This window comes from Argiope bruennichi, chromosome X1 (assembly GCF_947563725.1).
Source record: "Argiope bruennichi chromosome X1, qqArgBrue1.1, whole genome shotgun sequence".
NCBI classification, from domain to species: domain Eukaryota; kingdom Metazoa; phylum Arthropoda; class Arachnida; order Araneae; family Araneidae; genus Argiope; species Argiope bruennichi.
Genome location: NC_079162.1, coordinates 99,115,393 through 99,129,829, shown reverse-complemented (window position 1 = coordinate 99,129,829; position 14,437 = coordinate 99,115,393). Strand labels below are relative to the sequence as shown.

Here is a 14,437-nt window from a genome sequence, read left to right as displayed (position 1 = left end):
GTGCACATACTATACTATTTACTTCCATGATTTGTGCAGAAAGAAAATCCAGTTTTCGGCCATCAACTGCAATATGGCAATATACATGCAATTGGTCAAATCAATTAGCTGAAAGAATTACGGAAATTGCAATTTCCACTAAAAATTTTATTTCAACATCTTTTATACATGTGGTTGAATAATTTAAAATTCAAATGTAGTCAAATAACTCAAATCACACACATTATAATTAAACTCAAATAACAGAACAGTGAAGAAACTTACAGTACTCATACAGCCTGCAATCTAAAGTATTAATGCGGATGGAGTACCTTTTCACTTTGGAATATGTGCTGAACAAGTTCAACGGCAACGTTTTAAGACAGACGGATAATTAGTATACATCTTTATGCAGGTGGAAATCGCGCTGCCTGGATCTCACTCCCTGTGAATTTCGATTGTGAGTATAGCTTTGAGTATTGTATTTGAAAAGTATGGTTGACATGGGAATGTTTACAATCTAGCTTCATGGAAGCAGCCTCGCATAAAACTGCGAATCCAACGAATCAGTGTTGCTGCGTTCTGTTGTAGAGCACGTAATTCTAAGAATTCATTTGTTTGAACATACGAGAGGGCAAATCATTCGATAACATGCATTAATAATTTTTTAGAATACATTTATCTATGTCTTCAGCTTAATATATAAGAAATCTGGTTTCATTCCGTTCATTAGTTTTAGCTAGAAATGTCTCCAAACAGGGAAAGTTATTTTATAACCACCCTGTATTTTGTTCAAATGAAGTAATAGATTATTTTAGGCCCAAATTATGCAGAAAAAGTACGAAAAACCGCTATAATAGTATAAAAAGGAATTGCAGTTAATACTGGATATAATTTTTATCATATTGTTCTAAAACAATCCAATTTCTTGTAGTAGATTAAAGTTGTAAAGGAAAAAGTTTCTTGCATTTTTTTTTTTTTTTATTTTTTTTTTTGAAAATTCTTAAACAACAAACTTATTAAGCTAAGATGACTTTCTATCTTAAGAAGTATTAACCAAGATCGATTTGCTATTTTATTTCTATTCAAATAAAGTAACTGAAAAATCTATAACGTAAGGATTGCAGTAAGGTGTGATCTAAATTTTCACATAAGTTGTTGGAATAATACCAAAGATTACTTAGAATTGAAAGTATTAAAAAATAATTAGAATTTATATCTACAATTCTGAAATGAGAAATATGGGTAGAGCTAGACGATGAAGAGACTTCTAACCCATCATACTTAGTATTATTTCACCTATTGTTTAAAACTTTAAATAGTATCAGGTAAAACAAGAAATACACAAGCGTTATTTACATTATTTTCACTGTAGTAGATACAAATTTAAACTATTTTTAATTTAGTAGAATAAATAATCTTTCCGTTACAAGCACACACCTAGGGATATTTTATTTCGTTTTAACTTTCTTTATGTAGCTAACATCTGTACTTGCTTTATTATTTACTTTTGAAGAAGTTGACTAATTCAAACAAGAATTAATTGCAACTCTCTCATGAAAATACATATGTTTTTTTTTAATGAAGTGATAAACTTAATTGTTATTTAAGCATCTCGTTGGATAATCATGTGAAGACTTTGAGATGGCTTAATAATTTCGAAATGTGACTAGATGACGAGAAAGATCTCTGAAGTGGCATACAATTCTCCAAACAATCATACAACACCAATATGAAAATATTTAAGTCAGGACCAAAAATTTGACTATCATGGGGACCACATAAATGGCAGTCCTCTATAGAATCAGGCCTAGATAGTTTAGTTTAATTATATAAACGTCTCGTTGTAAAGCAACACTAAGGCTATTTTGGGACGGACCTCGTAATTTTGAACCGCGGTCAGATGGCGAGGACGACACCTGAGCTGGCACCCCCTCTCCACGCCGCACTACACCAGCGGGAGGACATTTGGTCCTGACGGATTTAACGCACAACTGACCACCTTACATGACAGTTCTTCGGTGGAATCGGGTCTCGAACCTGAAACCCTATAGCTTACGAGCCGAAACCTTACCACTAGGCCACCGCGGCCCGTGGATTCGGGCCTAGAACTTCTCATTCTCGTAATACGAAGCCCATACTATGCCAGCTTTATATGGGAAAGATTGCAAGTCTTTCAAAAACATTAATATATTTTAATTCCGTTATTAATTTGACAATTAAAATTTAATTTGCTCCGATAAAATATAAATTAACCCTTTGCAATTGGAAAAGTAATTCGATGCATAGCTATTCGCCCTAATATCTACCTTGTTTAGTTCCCCGAAAAATAAAAATAAAAATTTGTTTTAAGTTGAATTTCCCCGAAAAAGTAATCTACATCTTCTTACAACTCTGTAGGCATTTTTAACAATAAATTCTTTTAAAAATAAATAATTAAAACATCAAAATGATGGACCGTCGTGAATGGTGAGTGAGAGTCAAAATCCGAGTGTAAAGGGTTAATTTTGAAAAAAGTTATTTAAAAAAGTGAGTCAAATAAATAATATAATGAAGCTTATAAGCGTCGGCTTATTATTTATCAGTGTATTTTTAATATTAAATTCTTACAACTCTGTAGGCATTTTTAACAATAAATTCTTTTAAAAATAAATAATTAAAACATCAAGATGATGGACCGTCTTGAATGGTGAGTGAGAGTCAAAATCCGAGTGTAAAGGGTTAATTTTGAAAAAAGTTATTTAAAAAAGTGAGTCAAATAAATAATATAATGAAGCTTATAAGCGTCGGCTTATTATTTATCAGTGTATTTTTAATATTAAATTCTTACAACTCTGTAGGCATTTTTAACAATAAATTCTTTTAAAAATAAATAATTAAAACATCAAGATGATGGACCGTCTTGAATGGTGAGTGAGAGTCAAAATCCGAGTGTAAAGGGTTAATTTTGAAAAAAGTTATTTAAAAAAGTGAGTCAAATAAATAATATAATGAAGCTTATAAGCGTCGGCTTATTATTTATCAGTGTATTTTTAATATTAAATTCTTACAACTCTGTAGGCATTTTTAACAATAAATTCTTTTAAAAATAAATAATTAAAACATCAAGATGATGGACCGTCTTGAATGGTGAGTGAGAGTCAAAATCCGAGTGTAAAGGGTTAATTTTGAAAAAAGTTATTTAAAAAAGTGAGTCAAATAAATAATATAATGAAGCTTATAAGCGTCGGCTTATTATTTATCAGTGTATTTTTAATATTAAATTCTTACAACTCTGTAGGCATTTTTAACAATAAATTCTTTTAAAAATAAATAATTAAAACATCAAGATGATGGACCGTCTTGAATGGTGAGTGAGAGTCAAAATCCGAGTGTAAAGGGTTAATTTTGAAAAAAGTTATTTAAAAAAGTGAGTCAAATAAATAATATAATGAAGCTTATAAGCGTCGGCTTATTATTTATCAGTGTATTTTTAATATTAAATTCTTACAACTCTGTAGGCATTTTTAACAATAAATTCTTTTAAAAATAAATAATTAAAACATCAAGATGATGGACCGTCTTGAATGGTGAGTGAGAGTCAAAATCCGAGTGTAAAGGGTTAATTTTGAAAAAAGTTATTTAAAAAAGTGAGTCAAATAAATAATATAATGAAGCTTATAAGCGTCGGCTTATTATTTATCAGTGTATTTTTAATATTAAATTCTTACAACTCTGTAGGCATTTTTAACAATAAATTCTTTTAAAAATAAATAATTAAAACATCAAGATGATGGACCGTCTTGAATGGTGAGTGAGAGTCAAAATCCGAGTGTAAAGGGTTAATTTTGAAAAAAGTTATTTAAAAAAGTGAGTCAAATAAATAATATAATGAAGCTTATAAGCGTCGGCTTATTATTTATCAGTGTATTTTTAATATTAAATTGTTATTACCGTACTATATCCATATTACTTTTTAATTAGTTATCTGAAATCAAAAAAAGACGAAGCGGAAAATTAACAGAAACCTTTCGCTTTCATTTTAAAAGCAAGAATCCTTGCTTTTAAAATCCCACCCATTATTTCGTAAATTTAAAATAATCTCAACTGTTGCTTTGTCTCAAAACCCTGTTTCATTAAGAAGCTAAGATTTTTATTTATTTATTTTCTGCATTGTTTTTGTGAAAAATATATTTTGAATACTGATTTGTGCTTTCTGTGTTGAACTGGAATATTGAATTATAAATATTGCTCGTTTCATTTAATGCTAGTTTTTTTTTTTTTAATTTGCTTGAATGTATAGGGTTTCAACGATTTCTTGCGAATTTTATTTGAAATGTATTTATTTTATTTTGAAATACATTGTTTATCAAAACATTTTTAGAATTCGAAGTTCTTGTGTTAAGTACAGCCTTGCCATTTCAGCTTCAAATCAAATCATCGCAGCTTCAAAAATTTGAAACGTTAAATTGGAATAATTGGAATTCGCTGATGGATGCGAAGATAATTAAGCGTGTTTGAAAGAAATAATCTATAAAACTTAAAGAATGCTTCGAATCTGCCCTGAATGTTCATATAATTCGAAATGCATTTATCTTTTATTTACTTCTTACTTAATCTTTTTTACATAGTCAATAACGCCAAATATTAACGTTTTCATTTCTTCATTGCAAATTCCTTTCCAAAACGAAATTCATAGTGATGAAGTATTCTGTATTAATTTTGAAATTTAATATTATTTCTTAAAAACGAAATTGGCATATACTTTCCGCCATTTCAACTCATAAATTATTCAATAACAAATGAAAAATATTCTTTATTCAGAGTTCCGAAACATATAAATTAAGCATTTATAACATCTACATGCTCAAAATATTATTTAATTTCATTAAATTTAATTATCAGCTAAATTATTACTTTAAAATTCAGATTGCATAAAAAATTTCATTAATTAATAAAAAATGAATGTTAACTTATCTTAATTAAATTACCTTTTAATTTTTTTAAACGAAAAAGAATTTTTTTAAATTTTGGTCCAAGGGTTTTGAAAGTGCTAAAAACCTACTTTAATCACAAGTTGTTTTTCTAATGACATTTAACCACAATTAATAAAATATTGAACATTAAATTACTTTTCGCAACAAATTCATTTCTGATGCAATCGAAAAAACTGGAAATCATTAAGTCTGCATTTTCATAATGATCAACATCTATTTAATTTTAATGATCAACAGTCTTTTAATTTTAATGATCAACAGTCTTTTAATTTTTAATAATATTATTATAATGAAAATAATTATCATCTAGTAATGGTATTATTATAATGAAATTAATTATCATTATATAGATAAAAATAATATTATTATAGAAAACAACTGGGGAAATCCAACCATTTGAAAGATTTTCTTACGAAATTTCCTTCTAAAATTTAACTGGGGGAAAAACTAAATAATAAACGAGAGCACTACGTATCGAAAAACTAATTTACAAACTTTTCCATAACAATAAAAGAATCCACATGAAATTCTTCAATTGAAAACGAGTCGATTAATAATGAACCCAAAATTCTCAACCCTGATGTGATAGAATTCATAATTAGATAACGAATCAGTGAATTTGAAGTTTCCAAAATATATCCCGAGTCAGAAAGGATTTCGTATTTACCGAATCTTCAAATAAAGGCACTCCCCGATCTTCCTGCTCCGCCCTTCCTGGCCGCTCTATCTATAGCCATGGTAAGAAGTTCCCTATTTTGATACGGATAGTCGTACAGAGAAGCTATGCTCACAATAGTTCTCAGAATATTGAGACTGAGGACAATATAAAAGCTCCGATGCCCGTCCTCAGGAGGCAGTCCCCCTATAGCACAGAGACAGGCTTGCTTGTGAGCACTCATCTCTCAAAATGAGCATCAAGGAGAAGCAAGACCAGCTGTTGCCCCTGTTCGAGAAGTTGACCACTTTAACAAGGCAGCAACTTCCACCAGAGCAAAGGGATCCCAGGCTGATCGGAGTTGGAGTTTTGCCCCGAGGTACTCTCTTCTCATGCTTTCATGAAAGGCACCTCAAGGAAGCCACCAAGCTCTTCGAAATCCTCTTCAGTAAGTCAAATCTTGTTATTTTCAACTTAAAAATAGTAATTAAGTTTAAAAGTAGTTTTTATGCACTTAAATGCTTAGATAAATAGCGATAGACTCTTCAAATTGTTTATCTCATTTAAAGAACAATTCAAAAGATGGATTTTTAACGATTAAATGATCTTTAATATGGTTATTTTCAACTCAATTTTTAATTTTGAAATTCTCTCTAGTATCAAATATTGTTATTTTCTACTTAAAAGTAATAATTTAAAGAGTTTAAACCTCTTTATGCACATAATACTTTGACAAAAAATATTACAATGATCGAACTATACATAATTGACCTTTGTAGTATAATTTTTAAAAAGTCAGCAGATTGAACCATCTTTAATATGCTCATTTTCCACTTAATTTTTATTTTCCGATATCCTCTTCAGGAAATCAAACATTGCTCTTTTCAACTTTAAATTTTTAATTATTTAAAGAATTTTAGAAGTCTTTATGCACTTAAAATGTTTAGATAAAAAGTGATTGAATCTTCAAGCTGTGTTATCATTTAAATTATAATTTAAAAGATAGAATTTAAAAAAAATAAAGTAATCTTTAATACGTTCATTTTCAACTCAGTTTTTAATTTTCGAGATTCTGTTCAGTAAATCAAATATTGCTCTTTTTAAACTTAAAAATAGTGATAATTTTAAACAATCTTTATGCACGTAACAAAAAATTGTGAATTCAAAAGTGACTGGATGATTTAAGTGGATGATGAAGTGATTTAAGGTACAATTCAGAAAAAAAAGAGAATTTTAATGGATTTAATCATTTTAGTATATTTACAACTTCTTATTTATTTTTCAAGCACTTCTCCATTGAAAAGCTTCATTAATTTAAGGAATTCTAACTAATTTTATGATTTTAAAATGGGTAAATAATATATGGATCATTGTTAGTATCTAATTGAAACTTAAAGCACAAGCAAGTATTGGTCAGTTGGCATTGAATTGAGGGGAATGTGAATTTATAAATTACAATGGGTTTAATTGGGAATATAAAATCAAATTAGAAATCCGAAGTTAATTTAAAATAAAATTTATAAGTAACGCTTTTTTATTTCAGTAAACAAAATGAAACAGTCTAAACATAATTAAAGAAATGCATAACACATAACTGAATCACTGCAATCAAATCTAAAATAAGCAACAGACTTCTTTTAAAATATGAACGAACTTTTTTCACGTTTGAAAAATAGCATGTATTTTTTTTTTAATTTTTATAAATTATAAACCTTGTCATTAGCTTATTTAATTGAGGAAAACTTATCTGAATTCCTTGAAAAGTAATAATTTTTCCATTTATCATTTTCCAAAAAAAAAAAAAAAAAAAAACATTGCTTGATCCCATTTTTTTCCCCACCCCCAATTATTTTTTATATTATCTTACCAGAAAATTGCTGATGCTGATGAAAGCACTATTTTGTCGTTGAAACTAGTAATTATGATTTATAGAATTAAATTTCATGAGTATTCTGCATTTTTTTTCCAAATCTCTGATAAATATATATTTGAAAAAGTTGGACATCATAGTCGTTTTTCAAGAAAAAGAAATCCATACTTGTTTTGAACTTAAACAACATTTTGATGCTGGGTCAAATTCATTACAAAAAAATTTCTGCACTTTGAAAGAAGCAGAAAATTTATTTTGGAGATATTTTCGGAAAAATAGTGTTTCTGTGAGATAGTTTATTACGGCATTCTTTGATAGAATGCGATAGAAAAGCTAAAACTAGATCATTTCATGAATTTATATTTTATTCTCACAAATAACTTCTTAAGCTTCAGATTTCATAATATGCAATAAAATTTAATTTTCTTTAGGTATATAAGTGCTTACGTGAACTAGTATTAATTTTATCATATTTATTTGCAAGTATTCATAAGCTTTACCATAATCTTCAAACCTTCATTTTAAAAAAATGGCCTAAAAAAAAGGAATATTTTCAAGAAATCATCTCTGTCTTTCAAATGCTTTCAATATAGTTTCTTTTACATTGTGGAAGTAACAGAACTTTGTTTTAGAGTCATATTAATTACTTTAGATTTAAACTAAAATTGACCACTTGATAATTTTGTTCTTAAAGCAGATTATGAATATGTTTCTTTATCCCAGAATAGTTCGAAACAACTAACCTGAGTTAATGCAATAAATGTAAATTTTTCTGCCCTCAGCTGCTCCCGATTTCGCAGACTTCCTGAAGCTCGCTAAGCAAGCCCGAGATGTTGTAAACGAGGGACTCTTCGTCTACGCTTTTTCTGTGGCTATAGCTCACCGAGATGACTGCCGAGGAGTCACCCTGCCACCCATCCAGGAAGTCTTCCCTGACAGGTTTATTCCAGCAGAGACCATCAACCTTGCATCCAAGGAGGCCAAGAACAAGCCCACCGAAGTAAGTGTAGATGCTCACATGAACACCAAGAAAGATCAACCAAATCTTACATTGACTTAATGAAATAAATGCATTTCTAATGCATCTTGTTCTGGTATTATTAGGATGTCGTTGTGGAAATTGAAGACACTGGTAACATCTTGGAACCTGAATACAAACTCGCCTACTTCCGTGAAGATATCGGTATCAATGCTCACCATTGGCACTGGCACGTAGTATACCCAGCTAACTGGAGCGTCGAGCTCACTGGAAAGCTGAAGGACAGGAAAGGAGAACTTTTCTATTACATGCATCAACAGATGTGTGCCAGGTAATTAAAAAAATTGGTGTAATCAATTTAAATTAATGTAAAGTTTTGATTTCTTTTTTTTTTTGACATTTTCGAATATAAAAACAATTGAACGTAAAAAAATAAGAAAACCTGATGCAAAATTGAAATAAAACAGACTTGCTTGAAATTTTTCAATTAGATTTATCAAAACGAGAATAAATGCTTAAATAATTTAATCCGTAATCTTTTTCTGTTCTTTTTACATAAGAGTGCTAATTTTTTTAATAAAAGTGCAATGAAGTTCCTCATACTCGTAAGATAAAACTATCTATAATCATTAATATTTGTAAGTTGTAATATTATCAAAATAGATTAATTCAAATAGTTGGAGATACTGGCCTTGAAATGCCATTTTAGATCATAAATAATTTCTACTATAGAATAGAATAACATGATGTATACAAAATGATAAGCATCATTCAGTTTTAAAAGATTCAAAACATTTCTATTTCTTCGATAACAACTGGTAATTGACAGAATAAAATTATAACGAAGTACGGAATAGAAGAATAGGTGATAATATTTATTCATACCGAGTATCTTCACAAGAAATTGAACTTATATTTTCCTTGAAGGTACGATTGTGAGAGATTGTCCAACGGTCTCAACCGAATGGTGGCCTTCCACAACTTCGAAGAGAGGCTTGAAGGTTATGCTCCTCACTTGACATCTCTTGTGAGTGGATTGCACTATGCTTCCCGACCTCAGGGATTCAGTCTCCGGGATCTTGTGGATGTTGATGTGCAAGATATGGAAAGATGGAGAGAAAGGATCTTGGAAGCTATTGATCTGAAGCATGTCCATGACTCTAAGGGTAATGAAGTCCCTCTTGATGAAGCCAACGGTGCAAACATCTTGGGATCCATCATTGAAGCCAGCTCTGATTCACCCAACAAGGCCTTCTATGGCTCTCTCCACAACTGGGGACACGTCATGATGGCCCGCATGCACGATCCCGATGGTAGATTCCAAGTAAGTTTGTGGAGATTTTATTATAGTTAGAGTAAATAAAAAAATAAATTAACCCTAATCATTCAGTAATTTGTGTGAAATATTGAAAATTAAAAAAGCATTTATTATTATGCAACAGGAAAACCCTGGAGTCATGAGTGACACCTCAACCTCTCTTCGAGATCCTATCTTCTACAGATGGCACAGATTCGTGGACAACATCTTCCAGCAATACAAGTCAACTCTTCAGCCATACTCTTGGGAACAAGTAAGATAACAGAAAATAAATACGAATTCACATTAAAGCTTCATTCCTTATGAGCTATTCAATGAGTCTTGTACTCTCTTTCGATACAAAAGATTGATTGTTCGCTACAAACTAGCATTATTTAATTAAATATTTTTAAAGTATCTAAACAATAAAAATGGAGTGAATGGAACGGAATATGCTTTTAAAAGAATAATAATGAGATTCCTTTCCAAATAATTTTTTAAAATCGATATTGACTTTTAGGGAGTGAATATTTTTATAACAGATAAAACTCAAAACTTCAATAAATCTGAACAGATCTGCTTCTCTTTGCTTTAAACAAATGACAAATTATTAATTTAAAAAAAAGAACCTAGTGAGGTGTTGCTGCTCGCTTGATTAAAATCAGCCCTTTAAAGATCTCCTTCTTACTTTATAGGTAAAGAGAAAATGTCCAGATTATTCTGATTCGTCTCAATTAACTATAGCATAAATAGACATGATACTCGTGTTCTTTCTGAAATCAAAATCAACTACAGAATCTTGAAAATATTTCAAATTTATCCACTTCTTCTTCTGCAAGTTTCATTGACAGAAAGCAAATATTTAGCACTTAGATTATTTTAAAATAGATTGATCTGCAATACAAGGAAATGTGTGATGGACAAATTTTCGAAGAAATAGTCATGTTTACTAAAAAGGTTTCCCATCTTAATAACTGCTTATTCTTGCACTTTTTGCTTAAATCCATGATGCTGAAAGCTACATACTAATCCATTTTTTAAACGAATCCCTCCCCCCGACTAATCCATTTTCTCAATATTCGTCAAACAATAAAATTGAAATTAATTAAGCAAAATACGAATATATATAGAATATAAATTTATTTGCTCGTTTGTATATCTTTGCAATACTGTGCGTTATTGTGATTATCGTTTGTGACCGTTTCAATTGTTCTTTATTCCAGCTATCATTCCCAGGAGTGAAGGTTGTCAACTGTGAAATCAAGGCTAAGCAAAACAATGTTATCACAACTTTCATGAAGGATGATGAATTGAATCTTGCTCACGGTATCAACTTCGGTACTGACCACAAAGTTAAGGTAAGGAAAGCTAAGAGTTCTTCATCAATATTTTATCGGAATTCTTTGATCCGTAGATATTTATTCCTTTTTAGATTATTCAATTTCAGAGTTAAAACACCATGAAGCCTTTAGAGATAGAAAACTAGTGAAAGATATCTCAATCGCATAAAAACTTAAGCCTTAAATTCATATTCATTCATATGACTTAAATTCTGAATGTAATGACTTAAAATTCATTAATTTCAAGAATATATTTTAATCCCTCACTATAATTCAAGATTACATAAAGATATCTTCAGAAAAAATTTATGAATTGATATAGAAGTGGCTAACTTGTGCTTTATAATAAGCTTGCTACACTTTTAAATATTGTTCTTGGAAAATTTAATAAAATTCAAATTCAGTAGGTAAATTACGAAATTATAAAATTCTTTGCAGGATTTTTGTTGCATAATTAAACCAGTTCGAAAATAACTCAATCGCTTGAATGCTTTTTTCAGGTAAAATACCACCACTTGGACCATGAGCCTTTCTCATATTCCATCACCGCTGAAAACAACAGTGGAGCTCCCAAGCACGCCACTGTCCGAGTGTTCTTGGCTCCCAAATATGATGAACTTGGAAACCGACTCACTCCTAATGACCAAAGGCCTCTTTTCATCGAATTGGACAAATTCCACAAACAATGTAAGTACAAATCTTTCCTTGAATAATATAGACATTTCGTTCTGTTTTTCTAATAGAAAGAATAATTCGAAAGAAAATATCACGGGAGTGATACAATTTTTCCATAGATTAATTTAATCTAATACAATTCTTTCAGTTTATCTTTTAATGATGTAGAAAATTCCAGATTAATTCTTAAAATGAAATGAAATTAAGTAAAATCAGACTTCAAACCTAAAGTATCTTTTTAATGATTTTTATCTTATCAAAATCGCGAGAACAAAACTTCATTAAAATTGATATAGTTCATGATATTTTCATAAAGATGCAAGGAATTGTAGAACATTGTTTAGCAATAAAGAAGATCTATTAGTTCTAAGTAACTTGTTGACATAAGGGAAGAGAGAACTTGCTGATAACTTGAAGAGTTCATTTAAACATTCAAGGAATACTCTAGAATAATTATCTATTCTTTCAAGGAAAGATCTAGATATACATTCCTAGCATATAGGTAAACAATAGTTTGCATCAAAATGACAGTTTTCAGGTTAGACATTTATTTTTCGTTTAAATCAACGAAATTACTTACAAAACCAAATATTTTTCGAATCCATTTTTTCCTGAAACTTCATTCCTTTTTATTTCTATAGTGGCCCCAGGAAACAATGTTATCAACCGCAATGCTATTGACTCCAGTGTAACCCTGGCTCACACCTACACTTTCGATGAACTTAAGGCCGGACAGAGTGCTTCAGCTGACGCTAGCGAATACTGCAGTTGCGGATGGCCAGAGAATATGTTGGTGCCAAGAGGAACTCACAAAGGAATGGACTTCCAACTCTTTGTCATGCTCACCGATTACACTCAAGATAACGTAAGTAGACATCACACGAATTCTTTCTATCAATTAAGTATAATGAAAATTTATAGAAAAAATATTGTCATTAGAATTCCATGCAAAATTTTTAACAGTAACAAATACGGCTTTTGATAAAAAGATATTCTAAAACTAGGAATATTTTTCTTTTAAATTGACTATTTCAATGAATTTTACAATATCATCAACAATGAGAAATCATTTTTTTATTTAATAATTAGTAAACTTGATCATTATAAATATATATAAGCACTATTTTTCTTATAGTTTCCAAGTGAAATAAGAAATTCTAATTGATTGAGCTAATAATTGAGCTGAAATAAGAGAAAGGATAAAACGCAGATCTACATAAATTTAATTTACTTATTCTTCGTAAAACTCTTTCAATGTCTAAATTTTTCTTTTTGCCTCGAAAATAACGAATCGATCCCATGATCGTAACTGTAGACGTAATTGCTAATCCATGATAGTAATTGTAAACGAAATTACTAATTCATGATCGTCATTGCAGACGTGATTGCTAATCCATGATCGTAATTATAGACGATATTGCTAAGCCATGATCGTAATTGTAGACGATATTGCTAAGTCATGATCGTAATTGTAGACGAGATTGCTAATCCGTGATTGCAATTGTAGAACTAAATTGACTAAAAATTGCTTTCTGAAAAGTATTTGACAACATTATGCTCTCAGAAACATTTTTTAAAAATCAAGCCGATAATTTCTATTTAATATTTTTAGCCTGAAGGTGCTAACGTGAAGACCATCTGTAGCGATGCCGTGAGCTATTGTGGTGCCAAGGATCAGAAGTACCCAGACAAGAAGCCTATGGGATTCCCCTTCGATAGGCCTCTTCTCAAGAACGTTGCTGACAAACTTCCCACTGAAAACTCATGCCTCACTGACATCAAAATCAAATTCTTGGGTTAAACAACGAACTCTAATTTTAGTTGCAATCAAAATAAATCTGAATTTCCGATGTGGCATTCAAATGTAAATCTCAGAATTTCTTTGAAACCCAAATTAATTTAAATATTCAATAAAATGCTTACTACCTCGAAGACTTGTTTTGTGTGTCTTAATATGTAACCATCGATGTTTGAGTATCAGTTTCATATGCAAATATAAGCTTTTCAAAATGATACAATGCTATTTTAAAACTACACATTTATGATAAAATTTATATTATTATAAATAATTTACCCCAATAATCAATTTAAATGTTGGTTTGATATCCTAACCGAGTGAGGTTTTACCTCCTTTTATCATGCATTAAATCGAAGACCATTAAAAATATACTGTGTTGAATGGCACATAAGATTTCAAATCTAAAAAATAGAAGACTGCGTTTACAGCAAAATAATAATAATAATAAATTTGAAGTGTATTTTTGAGTTATAAATTAAGAATTTTTTATAGAATCCGTGTTTCCAAAAGAGAAACAATATAATCAACTAAAGGATTTTTTTAAAAATTTTACACTATCTTTTTTACGCTTTAAATTTTTCATGAGAAATTAACTTCAGGAGAAAATATTTTTATTGAAAAAAGTTCCGATTTTCTTTTTATAATTCGAAAACAATGCTTTAAGATCGTCTTCTATATAAATTTTCGATTAATATGTATTTTTATTAAATTTTTAAATTGTAAACTTATTTCCTACATTTATTTAATATTATGTCAGCTGATTTTTAAAACGATGCATTTCATTTTTGTACATAAAATAACTCAGCAAATGCTTGTTTAAAATGGAGCATTCAATATTCATAACCGAAATTCTTTAAAATACTATTAC

The 14,437-nt window shown here is 29.8% G+C and overlaps 1 protein-coding gene across 1 annotated transcript in view; it reads left to right on the top strand.

Annotated features, from left to right (window-relative positions):
- Positions 1–13,703, top strand: part of LOC129959332 (uncharacterized) — a 34,685-nt gene extending 20,982 nt beyond the window's left edge. Inside the window, exons 10-18 of the mRNA XM_056072150.1 lie at positions 5,824–6,058; positions 8,263–8,480; positions 8,585–8,790; positions 9,387–9,783; positions 9,902–10,030; positions 10,980–11,114; positions 11,597–11,783; positions 12,413–12,636; positions 13,384–13,703. Of these exons, the coding sequence (XP_055928125.1) occupies positions 5,824–6,058; positions 8,263–8,480; positions 8,585–8,790; positions 9,387–9,783; positions 9,902–10,030; positions 10,980–11,114; positions 11,597–11,783; positions 12,413–12,636; positions 13,384–13,572 (1,920 nt within the window). The 3' untranslated portion in view covers positions 13,573–13,703. The remainder of the gene's footprint in view (positions 1–5,823; positions 6,059–8,262; positions 8,481–8,584; positions 8,791–9,386; positions 9,784–9,901; positions 10,031–10,979; positions 11,115–11,596; positions 11,784–12,412; positions 12,637–13,383) is intronic.
- The last annotated feature ends 734 nt before the right edge of the window (positions 13,704–14,437 follow it).